Source organism: Dermacentor albipictus, chromosome 8, assembly GCF_038994185.2.
Source record: "Dermacentor albipictus isolate Rhodes 1998 colony chromosome 8, USDA_Dalb.pri_finalv2, whole genome shotgun sequence".
In the NCBI taxonomy this organism is placed as follows: domain Eukaryota; kingdom Metazoa; phylum Arthropoda; class Arachnida; order Ixodida; family Ixodidae; genus Dermacentor; species Dermacentor albipictus.
In genome coordinates this window covers 20,036,056-20,056,429 of record NC_091828.1, presented here as the reverse complement: position 1 = coordinate 20,056,429, position 20,374 = coordinate 20,036,056, and the positions used below count along the sequence as shown (strand labels likewise).

The window sequence follows — 20,374 nt, the reverse complement described above, 5'->3', positions numbered from 1 at the left end:
TTCATATTTTCGCTCTTCCATGAGGATAGGGTTGATCCCAAGAACTGCCAGAATCTTCTTCCCAGCGGCGGTACAGGATAGACGGGCCAGTTGGGCTGACTCTTGGGCCTCGATTATCTCGTCCAATGCATTGTGCACTCCTAGTTGCATAAGGAGGTCCGTGCTCACCCGTAACAGAATGCGTTGTACTTTTTTATACTTTTTTTTCTGATGAGCGTGTTTAATCGTTTCTTCTGGGAGTTATACCAGTTGTGCATGACTGCCACATAAACTATATGACTCATGAGGAAGGCGTGGAACAACCGGAGGAGGCTGTCTTCCTTTAAGCCTCCACGCCTATTCGAGACTCCGTTGATGAGTCTCATCATGTTCTCAGTCTTGGCTGTGAGCTTGTTGAGTGTAGTATTATTACTACCATTGGATTCGATGAACATGCCAAGGACCTGAGTGGTTTCTACTCTGGGGATGGTACAGCCGCTTTTAGTGTGGAGTTTGATGTTTCAGACAACGGTTTCCAGCCTCTAGGTTTGGGAACTCTACTGACTGGCCTGTAGAGGAGGAGCTCAGACTTGCTCAGGGAGCATCTAAGCCCTGTACTTTCTAGGTACATCTCTGTTTGATCTGCAGCCTCCTGTAAGCCTAATTCAACAGCTCCTTCGCTTCCTCTGGTGCACCAGGTTATGATGTCATCAGCGTAGACCGTATGATTGGTCTCTTTTATGTTGGAGAGCCTTTGCGGTAATTTCTTCATGGCGATGTTAGAAAGCAGTGGTGAGACTACCGCTCCTTGTGGCGTGCCTCTGGGGCCCAAACTGAAATTGTCGAACTTGAGGTCCCATAGGAACGAGCTTATGCATCTGTGGAAGGCGTCTCCCAAATTGAGCTCTGAGATGGAGTTCAGAATGTGAGAATGGGATACATTGTCAAAGGCTTTCTCCAAGTCTAAGCCTAGGATGCTTCTTATGTCTCTCGTGGTGTTGTCAATGATTCGACATTTGATGAGTTTCATGACGTCTTGCGTTGACAGGACCGGACGAAAGCCGATCATGTTGTACGAAAACGACCCTTGTTTCTCGATGTGCTTAGAAATTCGATTGTGTATGACATGTTCCACTACTTTCCCCACGCAGGACGTGAGGGCAACGGGTCTGAGGTTTGAGAGACTCGGGGGCCTTCCAAGCGTTGGAATGAGGATGACCGAGGCCATTTTCCAGGACTCCGGGACAACCCCTCGTTCCCATATTCCATTAATCTGCTCTGTCAACCATTCTATAGAGTTGTCGTCCAGGTTTCTGAGGGCGTGGTTGGGGATGCCATCGGGACCAGGGGCAGACCTGCCATTTAGATTCTGGAGAGCTTCCCTTACTTCGCATGCCTTGAAGGGGTTATCTAGCTCGGGGCAAGATGAGCCTTTTTAGGGGGGATAGTCTTCGTCACTCGAGTTTCCCAGTGGCAGATACTTGCGAGCTAGTCTGTCGAGTACGGTCTGCAATGTCTCTAATTGTGATGCCTGGTGTAGAACCTTCGCTATCACTTGTCTTTGGTTTGACTTGGCATTGGTATCATCGAGCAGATGCTTGAGTAGGTTCCATTTAGCTCCAATTCTCATCTAGCCATCCGCGGAATTGCAGACCTCATCCCACTGTTGTCTGCTCAAGATTTGGCATTGATCTTCTATAGTTTTGTTGAGCTCCGCGATCTTGTTTCGGAGCCTTCGGTTGAGTTTCTGCCCTTTCTATCGTTTCAACAGTGACGCTTTAGCTTCTAGAAGATGAGCGACGTGGCTATCCATCCTGTCCACCTCCAGTTCACTCTGGATTTTCTTTGTCGCCGCGCTGATATCCTCCTTTAACTGTTCAGCCCACTGCTCCAGGGTAAGTGCTGAGTCATGCGCTTGTGCTCGCTCTTCCCGAATCTTGCGAAAGTAATTCCAATCTGTAATAATGAACACTTTGAGGTCCCCGCTTCTCACGTTGACGGAGGTGGCCAGGATGTTGTGATCACTGCAAAGGTCATCTTGGAGGTTGGACCAAGATCCCGATTCCACATTCCGTATGAAAATAGATCAGGTGTGGTATCCCTAGAGCAGGGGTTGCCGATCCTGGTCGGAAAAGCCGGATCTGTTATAAGCGTGAGGTTATTATTGACTGTAGTTTGCCATAGGTCAACGCCCTTGTGGTTAGCTTGTTGGTACCCCATGCTTGATGCGGAGCGTTGAAGTCTCCGGCCACCAGGAGTGGAAATGTCTTGGCCTTGCTTGTAGCTCTGTTGATAATTGCCGCGAATCTTTGCCTGAAGTCTTTGGGTGTACTGTATATATTAAGTATAAATACACTTCTCTTGAATGGTCCGCTGGGGATGATTTCAGCAAGCGAGTGTTCCACCTTATTGGATTCAAGATTCAGATCGTGGGCTGTGAGCGCACATTTGTTCGTGACTAATGTGCTGATTTCCCTCTTCCCATAGCATATTGGGTATGCGATTAAAAGCCTGGTAGGGTGACCTTATCCGTGAGCGTTTCTTGTAATAAGATTACATGTGGCTTTTCCGAGTGGGTCTGAATGAACTCTTGGTGGACGTTCCTTTTACGATGCAATCCCCTACAGTTACACTGCCAGATGTTAATTACCCTGTGATTTGCTGCAATGGTGAGATGTAGTAGATAGGTTGTATTATAAAATGCGGCGGAGCGCAGCCGCTGCCGACCTTTCAGTGTCGCTGTTATTCACTTTTTCCAACGGTGTAACTGAAGCCATTGCAGAAACGTGGCGTTCCAGATTATCGCATCTGATTCCTACTGCTCTGACCGCCTCCGCAAGTTTGTCAAGAACAATTTGAACTTTTGGGGGGATTCAACAATTTTATCTATCGTTTTTTTCCAATTTTCGAACACTGGCGCTCTTGACTGAGGCACGAACTGCCAGCGCCCTCTTTTTGGGTAAACGACTGACAGTCGGTTCCGCTACGGGGGATCTCGATGGGCGTTTCTACTGCAGGAGCCTGACTGGGTTGAACTGTCTCTCGCTTGCTGGCTTTTTTTAGTTCTGCAATTTCTGCTTTGAGCTGCTCCATTGGGTATCTTAACGAAGCGTTTTCTCTTTCTAATTGTGCAATCCTGTCGTGCTCTGGCGATTGACCCCCCGTTACCTTTTTCGGTGATTCCTTGACCCGGTCAGCCCATGTGGTACCACGATGAGCAGGCTCCTGGATCTGAACTGCAGGCCCCCTGGAACGAGAGTGGCCTCTGGAGTGGGAGCGGGTCCCGGGGGCCTTGTGGCCTCTGGAGGACGAGCGTTCTGTCGAGCGACCCCTAGAAGGGGCACGGTCCTGGTAGCCGGTATCCTCGCCGCCAGGGTCTCACGATTTGCTCCTGGATCTGTGCGAGCTGCTGAGGGCCGGCTTGAGAGTCATTGGCGACCCAGTTGGTTGTTTGAATTGGTCGCGGTTGCGCTGTTCTCTTCTCCGTTGTCTAACTACAAACGGAATTTGGAACCTTTGCTTGCAGGTTCTGTCAGCCGTGGGATGAGGGCCTCCGCAGAGGGTGCACTTCGGTGTACATTCGTGCTTATCTTCCGGGTCGCTCGCACCACCACCGCGGCAGATGGCATTTTCCGGGGCTGGGCAAACGTCAGCTCTATGGCCAAGCTTTCCACATGCATAGCAAACGTCAGTTTATCTGCGATAGAGTGAGCATTTGACCAAACTGGGACTGCATTTTACGTAGTTCGGGACTTTGAGTCCACCAAACACGATGACTACCGTGCTTGTGTTCTTGATTCGTCTCACCTCGAGGGCGCTTAGATTCATGGGTTGAATGATGAGGCGTTTGAGCTCCTCTCGATCGATGGTGGGATCAATGTCACGAATAACTCCATTGTATGAGTTTTCGGGGGCTGCGATATATGTACTAACTTCGTAGCTTGTTTGTACAATGAGTATAGCTTTCACATCGGCGTAGGCCATGGCGTTGCGTTTTGATGGCGTGCTTGCCACCAATATGTTTTGCACCTTCTTCGGACATATAATATCCTCCGCCGTATCCTCCTCCGTAAGTCTAGCCGCGGTAGTGAGGGCTTGGGCAACTCTGAAGTGACCCATCTTCTTGATGTCCAGTCCTCCACGGGGACGGATTATGATTCGAACATGCTCTTTCGGTAGGCGAGGCAATATCGAAGCAGTCGTTAGCCGTGTCTTGACACTCGCCGTAGCCTGGCTTTTATTCCCGCCACGTCGCATGTCGGTGACTCGGTGATTCGGAAGATGTCGGCACCAATCGTCCTGTGCAGAAAGTTCGAATTAGTCAAACAACCGCCTTCGCGTGCACACTGTAAAAGATGAAGATGCCGCTATAGTTTCGCCTTCAGAAGTCTACATGTGGCAAATTACCTACGCCAAACCAGCTCCGCCTTTCACCGTCACCGTTGACGTTTGCGGCAAGCCGCTTCGCATGTGGGCACGGGGACAAGCGTCTCCGTCATTGCCAAGCCGCGACTTCTACGGCTTCTGCCTTCGGCTAATGTGCAGCTGTCGCAAGTGTTTCTGCGAAGCTATTCCGGGGAACGTAAATAAGTTGAAGGCAAGGCTCATCTCCTTGTGGAGTTTCATGGCAAGGAGGTGGATGTACTCATTTTTTTGACCGGGGACAGTTCACTTACTCTGCTAGGACGCAACGGGATGCGCGAGCTGGGCATCGGCCTCTTCAGTGTTGAAGCAAATATACATGCACTTTCTGACATCAAACACCTAGTCCAAGACTTCGCAGAGGTGTTCGAAGAAGGTCTTGGTACATTCAAAGGTGCTAAAGCGTCATTACGTGTTCCTTCAGATGCCTCACACCGGTTCTTCAAGACACGCCTTCTGCCATATGCCTTGACAGATGGAGTCACACAAGAAATACGATTATTAAGAAGAGATGCCATCCTTGTTTCAGTGAAAACATCAAGGTGGGCTGCACCTATTGTTCCTGTGGTAAAAAATCTTGGGGCATCAGAATCTGTGGAGATTTTAGTGTCACCATCAACGCAGCAGCGACAGTGGACAAATATCCAATTCTAAGGATTGAGGACCTGTTCTTGCAGGGGGTGAGAAATTCACCAAATTGGATTTGCGCGACGCGTATCAGCAAGTAGTTCTTGATGAGGCCTCCAGAAAGTACGTCACAATTTCGACACACATGAAATTGTTTCAGTACACCCGCTTGCCTTTTGGAGTGTCATTAGCTCCTGAAATGTTTCAACGTAAGATGGAGAACTTGCTGAGAGGACTACCACATGCAACCGTCTATTTCGACGACATTTTGTCACAGGTGCTAATGATGCTGAGCATTGCAACAACCTTCGTGCTGTGCTTCACAAGCTTCGAAGTGAAATTTAAAAAGTGTCATTTCTTCTTGCCACAAAGGGAGTATCTTGGGCACATCATCAGCAAGGAAGGTCTTTCGCCGAACGTCGACAAGGTGGTTGCCATTCTGCATGCCCCTGTGCCAAGGTACGTCAGAAAACTTCACAGTTTCTTGGGACTTGTCAATATTTATCGGCGTTTTTTGCCTAATCTTCCTGCACTTCTCTCTCCCCTGCACTCTCTTCTTTGCGATGGAAAGAAATGGGAGTGGGCGAAGGATCAGGAAGATGCATTCACAGCCTGCAAGCACCTGGTGACCTCAGCTCCAGTTCTCGTACATTTCCACCCTGACAGGCCTGTGTCTCAGCTGTGACGCATCACCTTATGGCATAGGTGCAGTTCTGGCCCACAAATATGCTGATGGCCGAAAACATCCCATTGCTTTTGCCTCAGGGAGCTTGTCAAAGGCAGAACTAAATTACAGTCAACTTGACAGGGAGGCCCTGACACTCGTGTTTGGTGTATATCGGTTCCACCAGTACTTGTGGGGTATACCGTTTGAAGCATACACTGACCACAAGCTACTCCTCGGACTGCTGGGTGCCAACAAGCCCGTCCCTGTGCAAGCATCACCAAGATTAGTCAGGTGGGCTCTCAAGCTGTCTGCGTACAAGTACGCACTTTGTTACAAGCCTCGAAGAGAGCGTGGCCCTGCTGATACTCTTAGCAGATTGCCACTACCTAACGACAGTACCGCACTGCCTGAGCTTGCCGAGATTTTTATGTTGGAGGAGGCCTATTCACGACTTCTTTCACATGCTGTGGTGGCCCGCGCCCTCAGGAATGATCCAGTTCTGGGTCACGTTGTGCATTCTGTATTGAAAGGAAAGAGCCTCCCAGCTGGGCCAGAGTGGAACCCTTTCAACACAAGAAGCTCAGAACCTCTTCATGAAGGCTGCCTACTATGGGGGTCACGAGTCGTGGTTCCCAAATCACTGCAGGCCCAAGTACTTGGAGTACTTCACGCCAGTCACCGTGGTATTGAAAAAAGTAAAATGATTGCCAGGAGCCATGTCTTGTGGCCAGACATAGACAATGACATTTCCAACAGTGTGAAAAGCTGCCCCACGTGCCAGGATCAACAACGGGCTGCGCAGCCAGTCCCACAGATGTCATGGCTGTTTCCGCACCGACCCTGGTCACGGCTTCATATTGATTTTGGGGGACCATTGCTAAGACACATGTTCTTAGTCATCGCGGATGTTTTCTCGAACTGTATAGAAGTTTTCCCTCTGTCATCCACATCTGCAGAAGCTACCATTTCTGCTCTGAGAATTGCATTCGCTCAGCACGGCCTCCCTGACGTAATAGTTTCTGACAATGGCCCTGCGTTTACCAATGCACAGTACCTTGAGTTCTTAACTCGAAACGGAATACGCCGCATGCTTGTACCACCGTATTATCCTGCCTGCAACGGTGCAGCAGAACGAGTGGTACAGACCGTAAACAACAAACTCTAGAAGTCTGGCTATGCCGACTTCAAAGCACAGATTTCCAGGTTCTTATTTCATAATCGGACAACCCCACATGAAGTAACTGGTCGGCCACCATGTGAGCTCCTTATGGAGAGAATGTTCAAGACCCCTGTGGATGTTCTGTGGCCTAGCCTACAAGCATCGATGCATCTAAAACAACTGAAACAGAAGTTGAATGCTGACAGAGGGTCACGGCAGGCTCTATTACTTCAACCAGAAGATAAAGTGTATGCGAGAAACTTCCGCACAGGTGCACCATGGGTAACCGCCAGTGTTTCGGATGTCAATCCACGGCCGGCCCATGTCCTTTGTCAGGACGGTTCGACATGGAGCCGACACAATGACCACTTGCGTCTTGCGCAGACAGCGCCACTTCGTCCTGCTGGAGCAGAAGCTTCTCCTCAACTGGAGCAGCCGCCCATCCATTCTCCAGCTGTCCCGGATGTGCTTTATGATAAACAACCAGCCATACATCTCCCAACTGCACCCGACCTGCGACATGAGGAACAATCGCCAGGAAGTGTATCTGGAAGTAGCTGTGTCGTGGACAACCTAGTCATGGCTGCATCTTGCACTCCAAAGTTGTGTCGTAGCACAAGAACTCGAAAGCCAGTGATCAAGTACTCCCAGCAGCATATATTTTAAGAGGGGAGGAGTGATACAATGGTAAAGTTGCTGAAATGCAGCGTCCCCAAGCAGCGCTGCATTTTTTGTGTTGCTGCTGCGCCATGCCTTGCGGGCAATATATAAGTGCCTGCAGCAATCGCGTTCGAGGTTAATAAAGAAGTTGTGAGATCGTCACTACTAGGTAATGTTGGCCTGTTTCTTCGGTGGCCGCGAACATGGTTCACATTCACTGAGCCATACGCAATTGTATCATGTAGTCATGCTTGTTATGCGATGACGTTGCATTACGCATAATACTGACACGCACACCTTCAAATGCGTAAGCATTTTTATGGTTACCCAACGAGAAAACTGCGCTTCTCTCTCCTTCGCGTAAGACGATCGCTTTCAAGACAGAGCCAGCCGGCTGCGGAAGACTGCGACGATCGCGCGAACAGTGGCGTATGAGCGCGTCTATGTGACCACGTGACATGCAAAAATAATAAATTATAGAGTTTTACGTGCCACAACCAATTGCTGATTAGGAGGCACGCCGTAGTGGGGCACTCCGGAAATTTCGACCAACTGGTGTTTTTTAACGTGCACCCAAATTTAAGTGCACGGTTGTTTTCGCATTTCGGCGCCATCGAAATGCGGCCACCTTGGCCTGGCTTCAATCCCGCCACCTCTTGCTCAGCAGCCCAACACCATAGCCACTGAGCAACCACGGCGGGTAATGTGACGCATGAAATCGAAATCAGGCCAGCGCCAGAACTCTGGGCAGCCGTGGCTCCGGATCGGTATGTCATCAGCGCACCGGGCACGCCACCGGCAGTAGTTTGCTTGCCTCATTTGGTCACGTTGCGCCGCCTTCCGCAGCAGTTTGTGTCGCCGCAGCGCCGTCGCATTTACAGCAATGGCGCCAAGGCGACCGCAGCCGCTTAGTGAAGAAGAACGGAAGCATCGGAGTGCAGACGTGGATACAGATCACGCCAGAAACAAATGAACGACGCTGCGCAGAGCGGGGAACTACAGCAACACGCTGCCGAACTCAGCAAACAAGAGGAACGACGTTCCAAGGAAAGCTGCATGCATTTCTTTCAGTTTCTACATCTCCCCTGGTCATTTCACCCCAAGTCCACATCCGCTGCAGGCTCCCTATAACACGAGTGAACATTGCTTCTACTCGCCTCTTCTACGCCATCTCGTGCAGGTAGCAACAGTTCGGGGTTCAAACCGCGCTTCTCCGTTTCACGATTCTTTCATGGTCATTCTCGCAATTCTGTCAAACACGCCGGCGCATGACCACTGAACACCACTGCACCTCGGCTGACCACTTTTCACCGTCTAACAAATGTTACCATTTAGCGCAGGATGCCCCGGCATCTATCGTAAGTTTCTGGAATGTTATCAATGATTCTATCCGCTTTCTGTTGATCCCCTCGTGTAATCTGATTATAAGCGAAGCGCGAGTTGCGTTGTACTTTCTGGAGGAGACGCGGGCCTCAGCGGTTACTCTGGAGCATTTGATGACTCATGTATAAAAGCCGACGAGCTTGAGCGGTAGACCAGAATTTCTATGATCGCTGACTGTGGCGGCCGCTATCGTTGTGCCTCGAGTGTAGCTTGCTTTTGTGGGCACAGGTACGCCAAATAAGGAGTTAGTTTCACGATCCAGTTTTGCTACTGCGTTCTTGACCGCCCGTACCACGTGAAAATGCGTATGTCTTTACAATTTTACGTGAAGTTCTCAGTATGCAGCGTGAGTTTCTTTTACTCTACGCAGTTGCGGAGGATGTAGGAAAAGAATAACAAACGTGTGCGCACGTGCACTGCGAAAGGAGCTGTAACATAAGAATAGCGTGCATATACTAGAAAATAGTAGTTCTTTCTAGCGTGTATATTTTTGTTCTCTTGATGACTTCTTTAGTTTTATGTTTGCTACTATTTCATTACGTTGGCTTCTTCAATAGCCAAACGTCGCGCACTGTCGCAGTTATTGAACAACATGTGCTTCTGTTCTAAATTCTATCATTGGATTGTATATGCCCTGTGCAAGCATCAGTGACTGCGTTTAGATCGCACTTTTATGATACAGGGCCCCAAACACGAAGAATGTACGCCCTAAATGTGTATTTACTCGTCACATTCAAGCAATAACCTTCCTTTAAAGATGTGCGGAAATATTCTTACTGCGGGTAACCCCATTTGCCGCTGATTATTACATAGCCGCCGGCTCCAATGAGAAGGTCGTGATGGCCAACAAGACGATAAGCTCCACTCTGAAAAAACGTGAAGAATATCCGAGTCGCATTTTCACTTTGTGCGTGTCAAATCACTTTGTGCAAAATCACTTTGTGCGTGTCAAAACAGGTGCTGGCATAGCAACACATGCGCACAGCTGACGAAAGACTTCTCCCCGGTGCAGCCAGAGAGAGAGAGAGAGAGAGAGAGAACTTTAATGAGAACCAGCAGTTTAGTCGGGTGGGCCTAGGCCTCCCAAGATGGGACGTCGAGGTCTTGCCTCTTCGCCGCTTCGTAGGCCTGCTGGATCGCCCAGATTTGGGCGATGCAGCAGGTCGTCGAGATGGGAGCTACGCAAGGCGGCGTCAGAAATAAAAATGTTTGAGCTAGGATGGTGTCGAATTAACCGCAAAAGCGTGAACTAAAAGGTGGGTCGTTCATTGTATGATATAACAACTTTCAAAAAAAAAACGCAAGGAAAGGCGGCACTGACGGTGTACTAAGTCCTAAAGAAGTGTTCTTAGAAGGAATAAATGCAAAGGCGAGCGTAGCATGGCACGCATTTTATCGGCGACGTGTTTCGTCCACCGACGAAACGAGACCAACAGGAGAATGGACCGACGCATTTGCTCCGAAAAATGCAACTGATACATTGTAAACTAAGATGTGCGATGTGACCTTTACTTACATGTTATTAATTTTGTTTTTTCATTCGCTTAGGAAACCTCATCTTAATGTGTGCTGTTTGACAAAACTAGAAAGAGTCGCCAGCATGATAGATCAGGCCAAACCATTTTATATGCATACATGTGTAAAAAAAAAGGGCGGAATGCTTACTCTTGGGTAATAAATGCATAAAATAATTGCAAAACGACATTCTTCTGCAGTTTTTGTTGTCGCTCAGGCATTGCCGCTTCAAATGTCGAATTTCCTCACTCGTCCCACAACGTTTGCGTGATTGCACAGCGTCCAGCATGCAGTTCAATGGAGCGCTTGCATATGCTGTTGGCGGGTGATACCCTTTGTGCTTTTCTTCTCACGAGAATATCCTCTGGGCGTCTAGCACAAGAACGACAAGCTTTATATAAAAAAACGGAACAGTACCATTCTACGGAGCCAAACGATGTGATGAATCCTCTCATGCTACCGCTGCTTGCCGGAAGAAAGGAAAGAGCGCGTGCGGGGTAATTTTTCCTAAAGCAACTTGCCCCCCGGGAAATGACATATGCATTTGAGCAAGAACCGTCGCCAGGTGGGGAAATCGCAGTAGCGGCACCCAAAAAAATTACCATGCATGCGCCAGTGCCTATAACCCTTTGTTTGTTGCGTCCATAGCCTTGTCAGCTTTTTGAATCTTTTCTAAGTAGCACTCGTTCTTCTGCAGAGCTGCAAGAGGTGAATGTCCGCTGTCCGCTGGGTTGTCGAAGCAAAGCTTCGACAACCCTCAGGGCCTTCAGGTATTGGACCACAGGTGACGGTAGATGTAAGGACTACCCCAGTTCGCAGGCTCGAAAAGTGCAGTCCTGCCACCTCCGAAACGTTACGGGGAAGGATGCAGACACACAGTATGATTAAGGCGTCTGGGTCCCAACAGAGAAGTAGTATTTGGGCTAAAATGATAGAGCAGGGTCTAAAGGTAGTGTATGAGGCAGGATATCCGGCCTGTTATTGTGTTGGTTGCGACTATGATGGAGTCAAAGCTATCAATATGTTGCAAAAAAATTATTGCCACCATTGCCTTGGAAAGACTCAGCTGTTATTTTTTGGATGTTTTTTAATGCTGCGTTCCTTTCGAGTATTTTTCCATCTTTGTCTAGGATATGTTGTTGTTTTGTTCCCGACTTCCTGCCTAATCATTTTAATTGGTTTCACAATATTCTAGGTGCGGCCTTCTTTTTCTCACGTATTTCTGACAACCAGCGTTCAGTTTCACCTTTTATTTTTGCTTGCACCAGTATTTGAACTCTAAGCGTTTTCTTCCGGTATATTTCCCATTTACTGACTACTTCATCCTGCCCCAACTGCGCCTTCTTTGCCGGCCTGTGCTCTCGGGATGCTTTCTGTCATTCGGCGATCGCTCCTCGTATCTCCCTGTTCCATTAGCTTTTCGCTCTCTTTTTTTCTTTCCAACAAATATATTCTTTCTTTTTCCGTATTTCCGCCGTTATTACGCTTAGAAGCTCACTATATTTCCACTCTTTACTTGGCCATTTGCCAAGTTTTTCGTCAACTCTCGTGAATGTATTTGATTTTCATTCAGTAATTCAAATTTGGACTGGCCATTTTGCACTCCTTGCTCTCTTTCCCAACTACGTATCCCAATTTTCAATATGATGCATTTGCGGTCACTCCCTATGCTGCTATGGCCTTCCTCGTCAATGACCATTTCTCTGAATTTATCATGAATTCTTTCTGTCATCAGGCAGTAAGCAATGGTCGATTGCCGGTTTCCCGCTTCCCACGTTACCTGCCCTTCACTCTTAGGCCCTGTATTCACGATAACGAGGTAATGTTACTCACAAAGGTTTAGAATGACTTCTCATTGTTGTCGGTACAGCCATCTAGATCATGTATGTATGTATGTATGTATGTATGTATGTATGTATGTATGTATGTATGTATGTATGTATGTATGTATGTATGTATGTATGTATGTATGTATGTATGTATGTATGTATGTATGTATGTATGTATGTATGTATGTATGTATGTATGTGTGTATGTATGTATGTATGTATGTATGTATGTATGTATGTATGTATGTATGTATGTATGTATGTATGTATGTATGTATGTATGTATGTATGTATGTATGTATGTATGTATGTATGTACGAATACACCTTGTGTTGTCTAACCAATAATTAAAGAATTGTCTTTGGCGTCTGCTACCGGCATACCTCAAACAGTTTATTTTCTGATCACTTGCATGACTGCCTAAATCAATTAACCATAACATTCCCCGCATAAAGGACAATTCGTATGGGCGAATTTGCCTTCCTAACATAACCCGCCGTGGTTGCTTAATACCTGTGGTGTTGTGCTGCTAAGCACGAGGTAGCGGCATTGAATCTCGGTCAAGGCGGCCGCATTTCGATGGGCGCTAAATGCGAAAACACCCGTGCACTTAGAATTAGGTGCAAGTTAAGGAACCACAGGTGGTCGAAATTATTGCGGAGTCCCCTACTACGGCGTGCCTTATAGGCAGATCATTGTTTGGGACGTGAAACTCCATTATTTATTTTAACTTTTTTAACGTAAGTTGGTCGATCACATGTCTCTTCTCCGAGGCTAATTAGTTTGTCGCTATTTGTTCTGACTTTACTCAAGTACAAACGGTCGCTCTTCCAACAGTTCTAACGGCTGGGTACTACTTTATTGTTACTTGATCTTGTGCTGACATAACGCACATACGTAATAACGCCCTTCCTTGGTCTAAGCAACTCTGACACGTTTTGCAATCATGATATCACTACCGCGGAAATGTTAACAATTTAAACAAATAGCCTTTTATAGAAAGGCTAAATTCTCTGCAGTTAACAACGAACTTTCATCATTCCTTGACACGTTTTTACTCTGCCATTTCGATTGTTCTGTTGAAACAAATTAATTAATTTATGGGGTTTTACCGGCAAAACCACTTTCTGATTATGAGGCACGCCGTAGTGGAGGACTCCGGAAGTTTCGACCACCTGGGGATCTTTACCGTGCACCTAATTCTAAGTACACGGGTGTTTTCGCATTTAGCCTCCATCGAAATGCGGCCGCCATGGCCGGGATTCGATCCCGCGACCTCGTACTCAGCAGCCCAACACCAAAGCCACTGAGCAATCACGGCGGGTATGTTGAAAGAAATTGGCGCCTCTTTAAAAAAACGTTTCCGATTTAATCAATCGTTATGTTCCACTCGCGCGTGTATGTTGAAATAGCAAAGCATCATGCTATAACATGCAAAAAAAATAAATAAATTAAGGGGTTTTACGTGCCCAAACCACTTTCTGATTATGAGGCATGCCGTAGTGGTGGACTCCGGAAACTTGGGCCAACTGATATTGTTTAATCTGCACCTAAATCTAAGTACAGGTGTGTTTCCGCATTGCGCCCCCATTGAAATGCAGGCACCATGGCCGGGATTCTGTCCCATGACCACGTGCTTAGCAGCCCGACACCACAGGTATTAAGCTACCACGGCGGGTTATGTTAGGAAGGTAAATGCGCCCATACAAACCACCCACTAACCACCCACGGCGAGCAAAACGAGCAGAGCTAATCGCGCACTGCTGATGTAACTAGCGCAAGAGTGGACATGGGACACTAAAAAGCGACAAGGACAAACGCAAGCTTCCAACTGGTGTTTATTACAAAAGGTAAGTATAAATACTCTTGCGCACTTGATGATAGTCAATTGCAATCGTGCAAGGCAACATGGTCATCACAAATAAACAAAAGCGCACCATGGCTTAAGGTGGCCTTCCACATACAGACTCCAGGAATGCAAATTCTGTAGCAGTCAATGCTAGGGATGGTTTGCTAACGCAGTTGCCCTCTGCGATAGCCGCGGCCTCAATGATGAGTGTAGTGTTTTCCTGCCCGTTGCTTGCTATTATTCCTGTTCTTTCAAAGAGCGGATGAGAGTTGCATTAGGAGCAATGGATGGAAAGCCTCTCTCCCAATGGAGGAAAGCCTCTCTCCTTTTTTGAACTATCTGATTATGTTCCTGTAGTCTCGCGTTTAGGCACCTTCCAGTTTGTCCCACGTAAGGCTGCCCGCAGGAAAGAGGTATGTTGTTTACTGCTCTTCTTAAGCATTTGACGGAACCCTTTCTGTGCACAATGTTACATGATTTTGATGGTCTGCTGACAGGGCTAACAGGGCTAGAGGAACATAATAAAAAGTTCAAAAAGGGAGATAGAGTTTCCTTGGGATCCCTTGCTTCCAATGCAAATGTCATATACTCTTTGAAAAAAACAGAAATAATAGCAAGCAACGGGCCGGAAAACACTAGACTCAACATCGAGGCAGCGGCTATCACAGAAGGCAACTGCGTTTAGCAAACCATGCCTAGCATTGACTGCTAAAGAATTTGGATTCCTGGAGTCTGTATGTGGGAGGCCACCTTCAGCCATGGTGCGCTCTTGTTAATTTGTGATGACCATGTTGTCTTGCATGATTGCAATTGACTATGATCAAGTGCGCAAGAGTATTTATACTTACCTAAGAATTTGTACTTATTTTTATACTTACCTAAGAATTTATACTTACTTAAGAATTTGGATTCCTGGAGTCTGTATGTGGGAGGCCACCTTCAGCCATGGTGCGCTCTTGTTAATTTGTGATGACCATGTTGTCTTGCATGATTGAAATTGACTATGATCAAGTGCGCAAGAGTATTTATACTTACCTTTTGTAATAAACACCAGTTGGAAGTGTGCGCTTGTCCTTGTCGCTTTTTAGTGTCCCGTGTCTCCTCTTGCGCTAGTCACTTCAGCATGGAATACCAACTAGCCCGGTCTCACACCCTGCTAATCGCAACTCGGATGTCTTTGCAGAAACTTCTCGCTCGCATCATTATCGCTCAAAGAATTGTTGCGCACGACATATGTTTGTTGACAGTTAAAATAGGCATCATCAGTATAGGAATCGCATCATGCTATCTAAATTAACTGCTTTTAAAGCGTCCAGAATCGTTCATCTCGGTTGATGCTATCTACTCGTAATTACACTCTATGTCTATGTTTACACCCTTTGATTCGTATCTTGCCACACAAGGGTAAAAGTCATCTGTGTTGTCCGCATTATCGTTTAACGCTGTGAGCCCGCTACTTCCGAGTAAGGAACGGCATGCGCGTTATCAGCATGCCGACATAGCATTGCCGACAGGAAAGTAGCGGGCGTGCCGTTTTCAAGAAGGAAAACGCAAGTAAGGCACATGACGGTTATTACTGTGCGGCAGATATAACCTTCTTGAGAGTGTACCATTGCTTGACAAGCGTACCACAAATGAACGCTACACTGAATCTCCCTTCTTAACGCGCAGAAACAATCACGCCTATGCTTACTTCATAACAGTTACTACCAGAACACAGCGCTTAGGTCGACATGAATTAATCCAGCACTATGCCTCTCCTCACGTACAGATCATACACATGAAGTACACATTCCTCGCTGTAGCACACTAACACGCTCACAATCATTTTTAACAAAAACATGTAACGAATGGAACGGTGCGCCAGCATCTATTGGTAGCATAAGTAATGCTGATCAATTTAAAGCTGCTTTATTTAACTACATCTAATTCACGAAACTTGAAACGCATCATGTGACTTTTTTATTGTATAACATGATATTTGCAAATTCAACATGTTTGTGTTGATCCATCATTTCTAACTTGTGTATTGAAATGTGAATTATGAGATTTCTCTGGTGAACTACCTATATTATTATTTTCTGTGTATTATAAAAGTGTTTATTTGGATATATAATTAGGGACCAAACCCAGTTTTACACTGTTACTCATAATGTGCCATTTCTGTTTATTCTTATTTTGGACCGCATTTTATGTGTAGCCTCCCTCTCTATAATGTATATTTACTGTGAGGATAATGTAAATAAATAAACACCTTCGGTGTGTTTAGTGTGCTTCCCAAAAGAAAGTTTCGTACAGAAATCTCCAGTTTCAAGATATTTTTCACAAGAAGCTCATGCTTCGCCATTTGCGCACATTGAACGTAAATCACGACTTTAGTGAAAATAACTTGAGGCCCCCTAAAAGGAATTTATGCTGCTGTCCTTGCTGTCCACATCCTTTGCGTTTCAAAAAGGTAACACGTTTTGTTTGGTGTATTTGGACTGCTTTCTTTATTTAACGCCTGCAGGTATCGTCACCGTGTTGTGACATGCTTATTATTTGACTGCCAGCCTGACTTCATCAGGCACGCCATCTGACCATTTCACAAGGACTGCGTCTCATGCACTGTCAATGTTACCTACTGTGACGTCATGCGCATGTGTTGGTGCCCATGTGTTGCGATGTGGTTCGGGAGAAGGCTTAATTGTGTGAGTCAGAGACGCCTGCGAGGGCAGCGGCGAAGGAACACCAATAATCACCGCCCACAAACATATATTAACACATACAAAATGCAAGTACAAGGGCACAAGTCATGGGGCAAGCGAGACCAAGCGTCCATGCAAAGCGTTCAGTGCGTCTATCACATTAAGCATCACAGTTTAGCTGGTGATGCGTCGCTGGACAAACGGCACGAGCAGAGACGGCAGGCGAGCTTTCGCAAGTTCGTCTGCTTGGTGACAGGAGCGGAAGGCGTGTCGTTTGCGGGTCCCCTCGTGCGTGGACGCTCGACTAGGTGGCGCCGGTAGCTGTTGGCCACCCGAACGTTGACGGCCGACCCAAACCAATGCGTCTTCCTTGCTCGGCTTCACAGCTCCGTCTGCCTGTCGAAGTGGTCTCTGCGCCTTCTGTAGGCTGCTTGAGGCATGCGTTACTAGCCGGTTTGCTGGGCGCTCTTTTGTGGCGCTTGCTTACTCGTCGGTGTCTTCTTGATTTATCATTTCGCTGCGCCATGAACTCTCGTGCAGAGGTGTGTTATCCTTGTTGTGAACGATGCAGGCGCCATGGTGCACGCACGAAGTCTGTTAGAAAAGTATCCGACCTTATTTTTTTTGCGAACACCTGCTGGATATGAAACAATTAAGCGCGCTCGCAGCAGCCGACCTTGAACCTTCTTTCGCATGCGCGAATTTTTTCCCGCCTGCCGATAGCGTCACTCGCTGGGACGCAGCGTTTCAGTGAGGTAGCGCGCAGTGCTCTCGTCGTTTCTTTTTTTGCAAGAAAAATGGCGGAGCGACTGGAGCAGCGCTCTTGCATGAAATTTTGCCAGAAACTGGGCGACAGCCAAGTGGAAACCATTCGGTAGATTCAGACGGCTTTTGGTGACGATGCTATCAGCAGCACACAGATTAAGCAGTGGTACAACCGGTTTAAAGACGGCTCCACATCGGTGGAGAGCGAGCCACGCTCTAGTCGGCCATCAACATGTCGAAATGACCAGGTCATTGCAGAAGTGAATGCTGTGGTGATGCGGTAGCGTCGTGCGACTATCCGAGAAATTGCGGAAGAAGTGGACATCAGCACCTTTTCGTCACATTTCATTATGACCAAAGATTTTGCCATGAAGAGCGTTGAGGCGAAATTCGTGCCGAAGCTGCTCACGGTGCAGCAAAAGCAACTTCGTGTTCAAGTCTCACATGATAAGCTGATTTCCACAAACCGTGACCCCGGCTTCATGAACACCATAATCACTGGTGACGATTCTTGGGTGTACGGGTACGACCCGGAAACAAAATCCCAGTCGTCACAGTGGAAACATTCCACGTCACCGAGACCAAAGAAAGCCCGCCAAGTGCGCAGCAACGTCATATTGATGCTGACTGCTTTCTCTGACTCCCGTGGTGTGGTACACCACGAGTGCGCACCATATGGTCAAACAATCGCCAAAAAGTACTACAGGGATGTCCTGCGTCGCCTACGTGATGCTGTGCGGCGCAGGAGACCGGAGTTGTGGTCAACAGGAAATTGGCGCATCCATCACGACACTGCTCCTGCGCATTCCTCGCACTTGATTCAGACCTTATGTGGCAAAAAACAAGACTCTTGCAGTTCAACAGGCTCCTTACTCTGCTAATATTGCCCCCTGCGACTTGTGGCTGTTTCCCGAAATCAAGAGCTGATTGAAAGGAGCGCGATTTCAGAAAAGAGAGGACATTATGGCTGCAATGACAGCTGAGCTAAACTTCATTCCTAAAGAGGCCTTCACGGAATGCTTCAAACAATGGCAGCACCCCTGGGATAAGTGTGTGGAGCCCCAAGGAGACTAATTTGGCGGTTATTAGGTTTACAACGCTCCAGTTACGCCAGATTTTTTTCTTCAGCCAAAGGTCGGATACTTTTCTAACAGACCTCGTACTTCCATGTTTTGAACGCCAGTTCGCGGTCGTCCAGGCGTCTCTTGGCACTGCACCACACTAGCCCCCATTTTAAGAAGTGTTTAGGGCACCGAAAACTTTCCGTGAAGACTCCACATGGCATTCTTTTGCACGCACACAAAGATCATTCAGTCTTTTAACTAAGCCTGCATAATTATTTGCAAGATATCTCTGAATTGTCGTTAAACATTACAGAGGTCATATTAAAGGTTTAAGAAGCCTTGGAAGTTTGTAGAAACAGTGCTTATAACTAATGCAACACAGAAGTCATTCCTAAAGTTCTTCTGGGATAGAGTTGATAGGCGACATCACTGTAACTATGCACCTCTGTTCCTAGGGACAAAATAGTGAAGTTGTATAGCAGTAATGTACTCAATGAAAATATTGAAAATGTAATAGAAAGTATTGTATAGCAGTAATGTACTCAATGAAAAAATGAAATGCCAGACGGCATTTCGCATTCACAGCGGCGCCACGCACGATCTGAAGTGGTCCATGTGGTGCGTCTTAAACCCTTTTACGGACGCTGAGGAACTTATTTTGTTGTTTTCGCTGCTACGAGTGCTTTCTTTTATTACTTTCGTTTGTTCGCAGCATCGGGTCGATGCTTTTTAAGAGGGGGTACTGACACGTGTACTTACCTTTATCGGGCGACAACGTTTCGCCGCCTAACAAATGTTATCGCACAGCGCGGGACGCGCCTGCATGTATCCGAAGTTTCTGGAAAGTTATCGATGCTTCTATCCGCTTTCTGTGGTAGCCGAACCTTGTGTTATCTGATTTTATCGCCTGACGCGAATGGTGTAGAACTTTGTGGATGACACGCGGGTCCCAACGATTAGTCTGTAACCATAGAGAAAGAAATTTCAGCAAGAGCGGACACTCCCATAGAGCCCAGCAGCCGAATTGACTGTAGCGCACCAAGCTGATGTTGTTGACTCCTTCCGGTTTCGGTTTTGGGCGCGCGCGTTTTGAACACCAGTTCGTACACGCCGCGCCGGCTCCGCTACTCGGCGTGGCATTCTCTTTTTTTTCGCTTCTGCTGAACCTCGCGTGGCCTTGGCGTGGAATCGTATCATCATTAAGTAGAAATGATTGCGATTGACCTTTACAAGACTGCGCCGAATCTGTCAGCTGCAATTTCATAAAGAAAACGAAAGACGTCTTCTTAAATGATGAAATGTTTATTTTGCTCTATATATAAATGCTCGTTCCGGGCTTCTGCATTCATCCAAAGTTATGGCACCAGGTAAGCAGCAGTCGTTGCCGTACGATGTTCCACCGGATTCCATCAGCTGAAAGAAAGTAAATTACAAGCATGTATCATTTCGGTATATTGACCTAACAGGAGTATTGCGTGTAGAGGCGAAACGTACGTAAGTGGTGAATGAGCGGCATTACAGATAAATTCACTTTTAGGTACATTTCGCAGCAAAGACTCCTCCCAAACAATGCCATAAAATCTGAACATCTGATTTTCAAGCACCCCTCCTTTCCCGGGCATTATTTCCTGCACTTTAAGTGCACAAATACGCGGGTGACTGCGCGTTTCCCAAACAACTTGGCCTCAGTCGACACGATGGTACGCCAAGTACACAAAGGTGGCTACAACATAGGCTCAGCCAGACCATGTTACACGCTCGCATAATG

The 20,374-nt window shown here is 47.1% G+C and overlaps 1 protein-coding gene and 1 long non-coding RNA gene across 5 annotated transcripts in view; one reads left to right on the top strand and one right to left on the bottom strand.

Annotated features, from left to right (window-relative positions):
- Positions 1 to 20,374, bottom strand: part of LOC135919583 (uncharacterized) — a 173,780-nt gene that overhangs the window by 43,027 nt on the left and 110,379 nt on the right. For all 3 annotated transcript variants that reach the window (XR_010570006.1, XR_011507851.1, XM_065453503.1), the window contains one exon: positions 9,675 to 9,763. Coding sequence is in view for 1 of the 3 variants with exons in the window: in XM_065453503.1 (XP_065309575.1) it covers positions 9,675 to 9,763 (89 nt within the window). In the remaining 2 variants the exon portion in view is untranslated. The remainder of the gene's footprint in view (positions 1 to 9,674; positions 9,764 to 20,374) is intronic.
- LOC135919584 (uncharacterized) overlaps positions 1 to 20,374 on the top strand; it is a 123,109-nt gene that overhangs the window by 8,989 nt on the left and 93,746 nt on the right. The gene's annotated exons all lie outside the window — the stretch shown is intronic.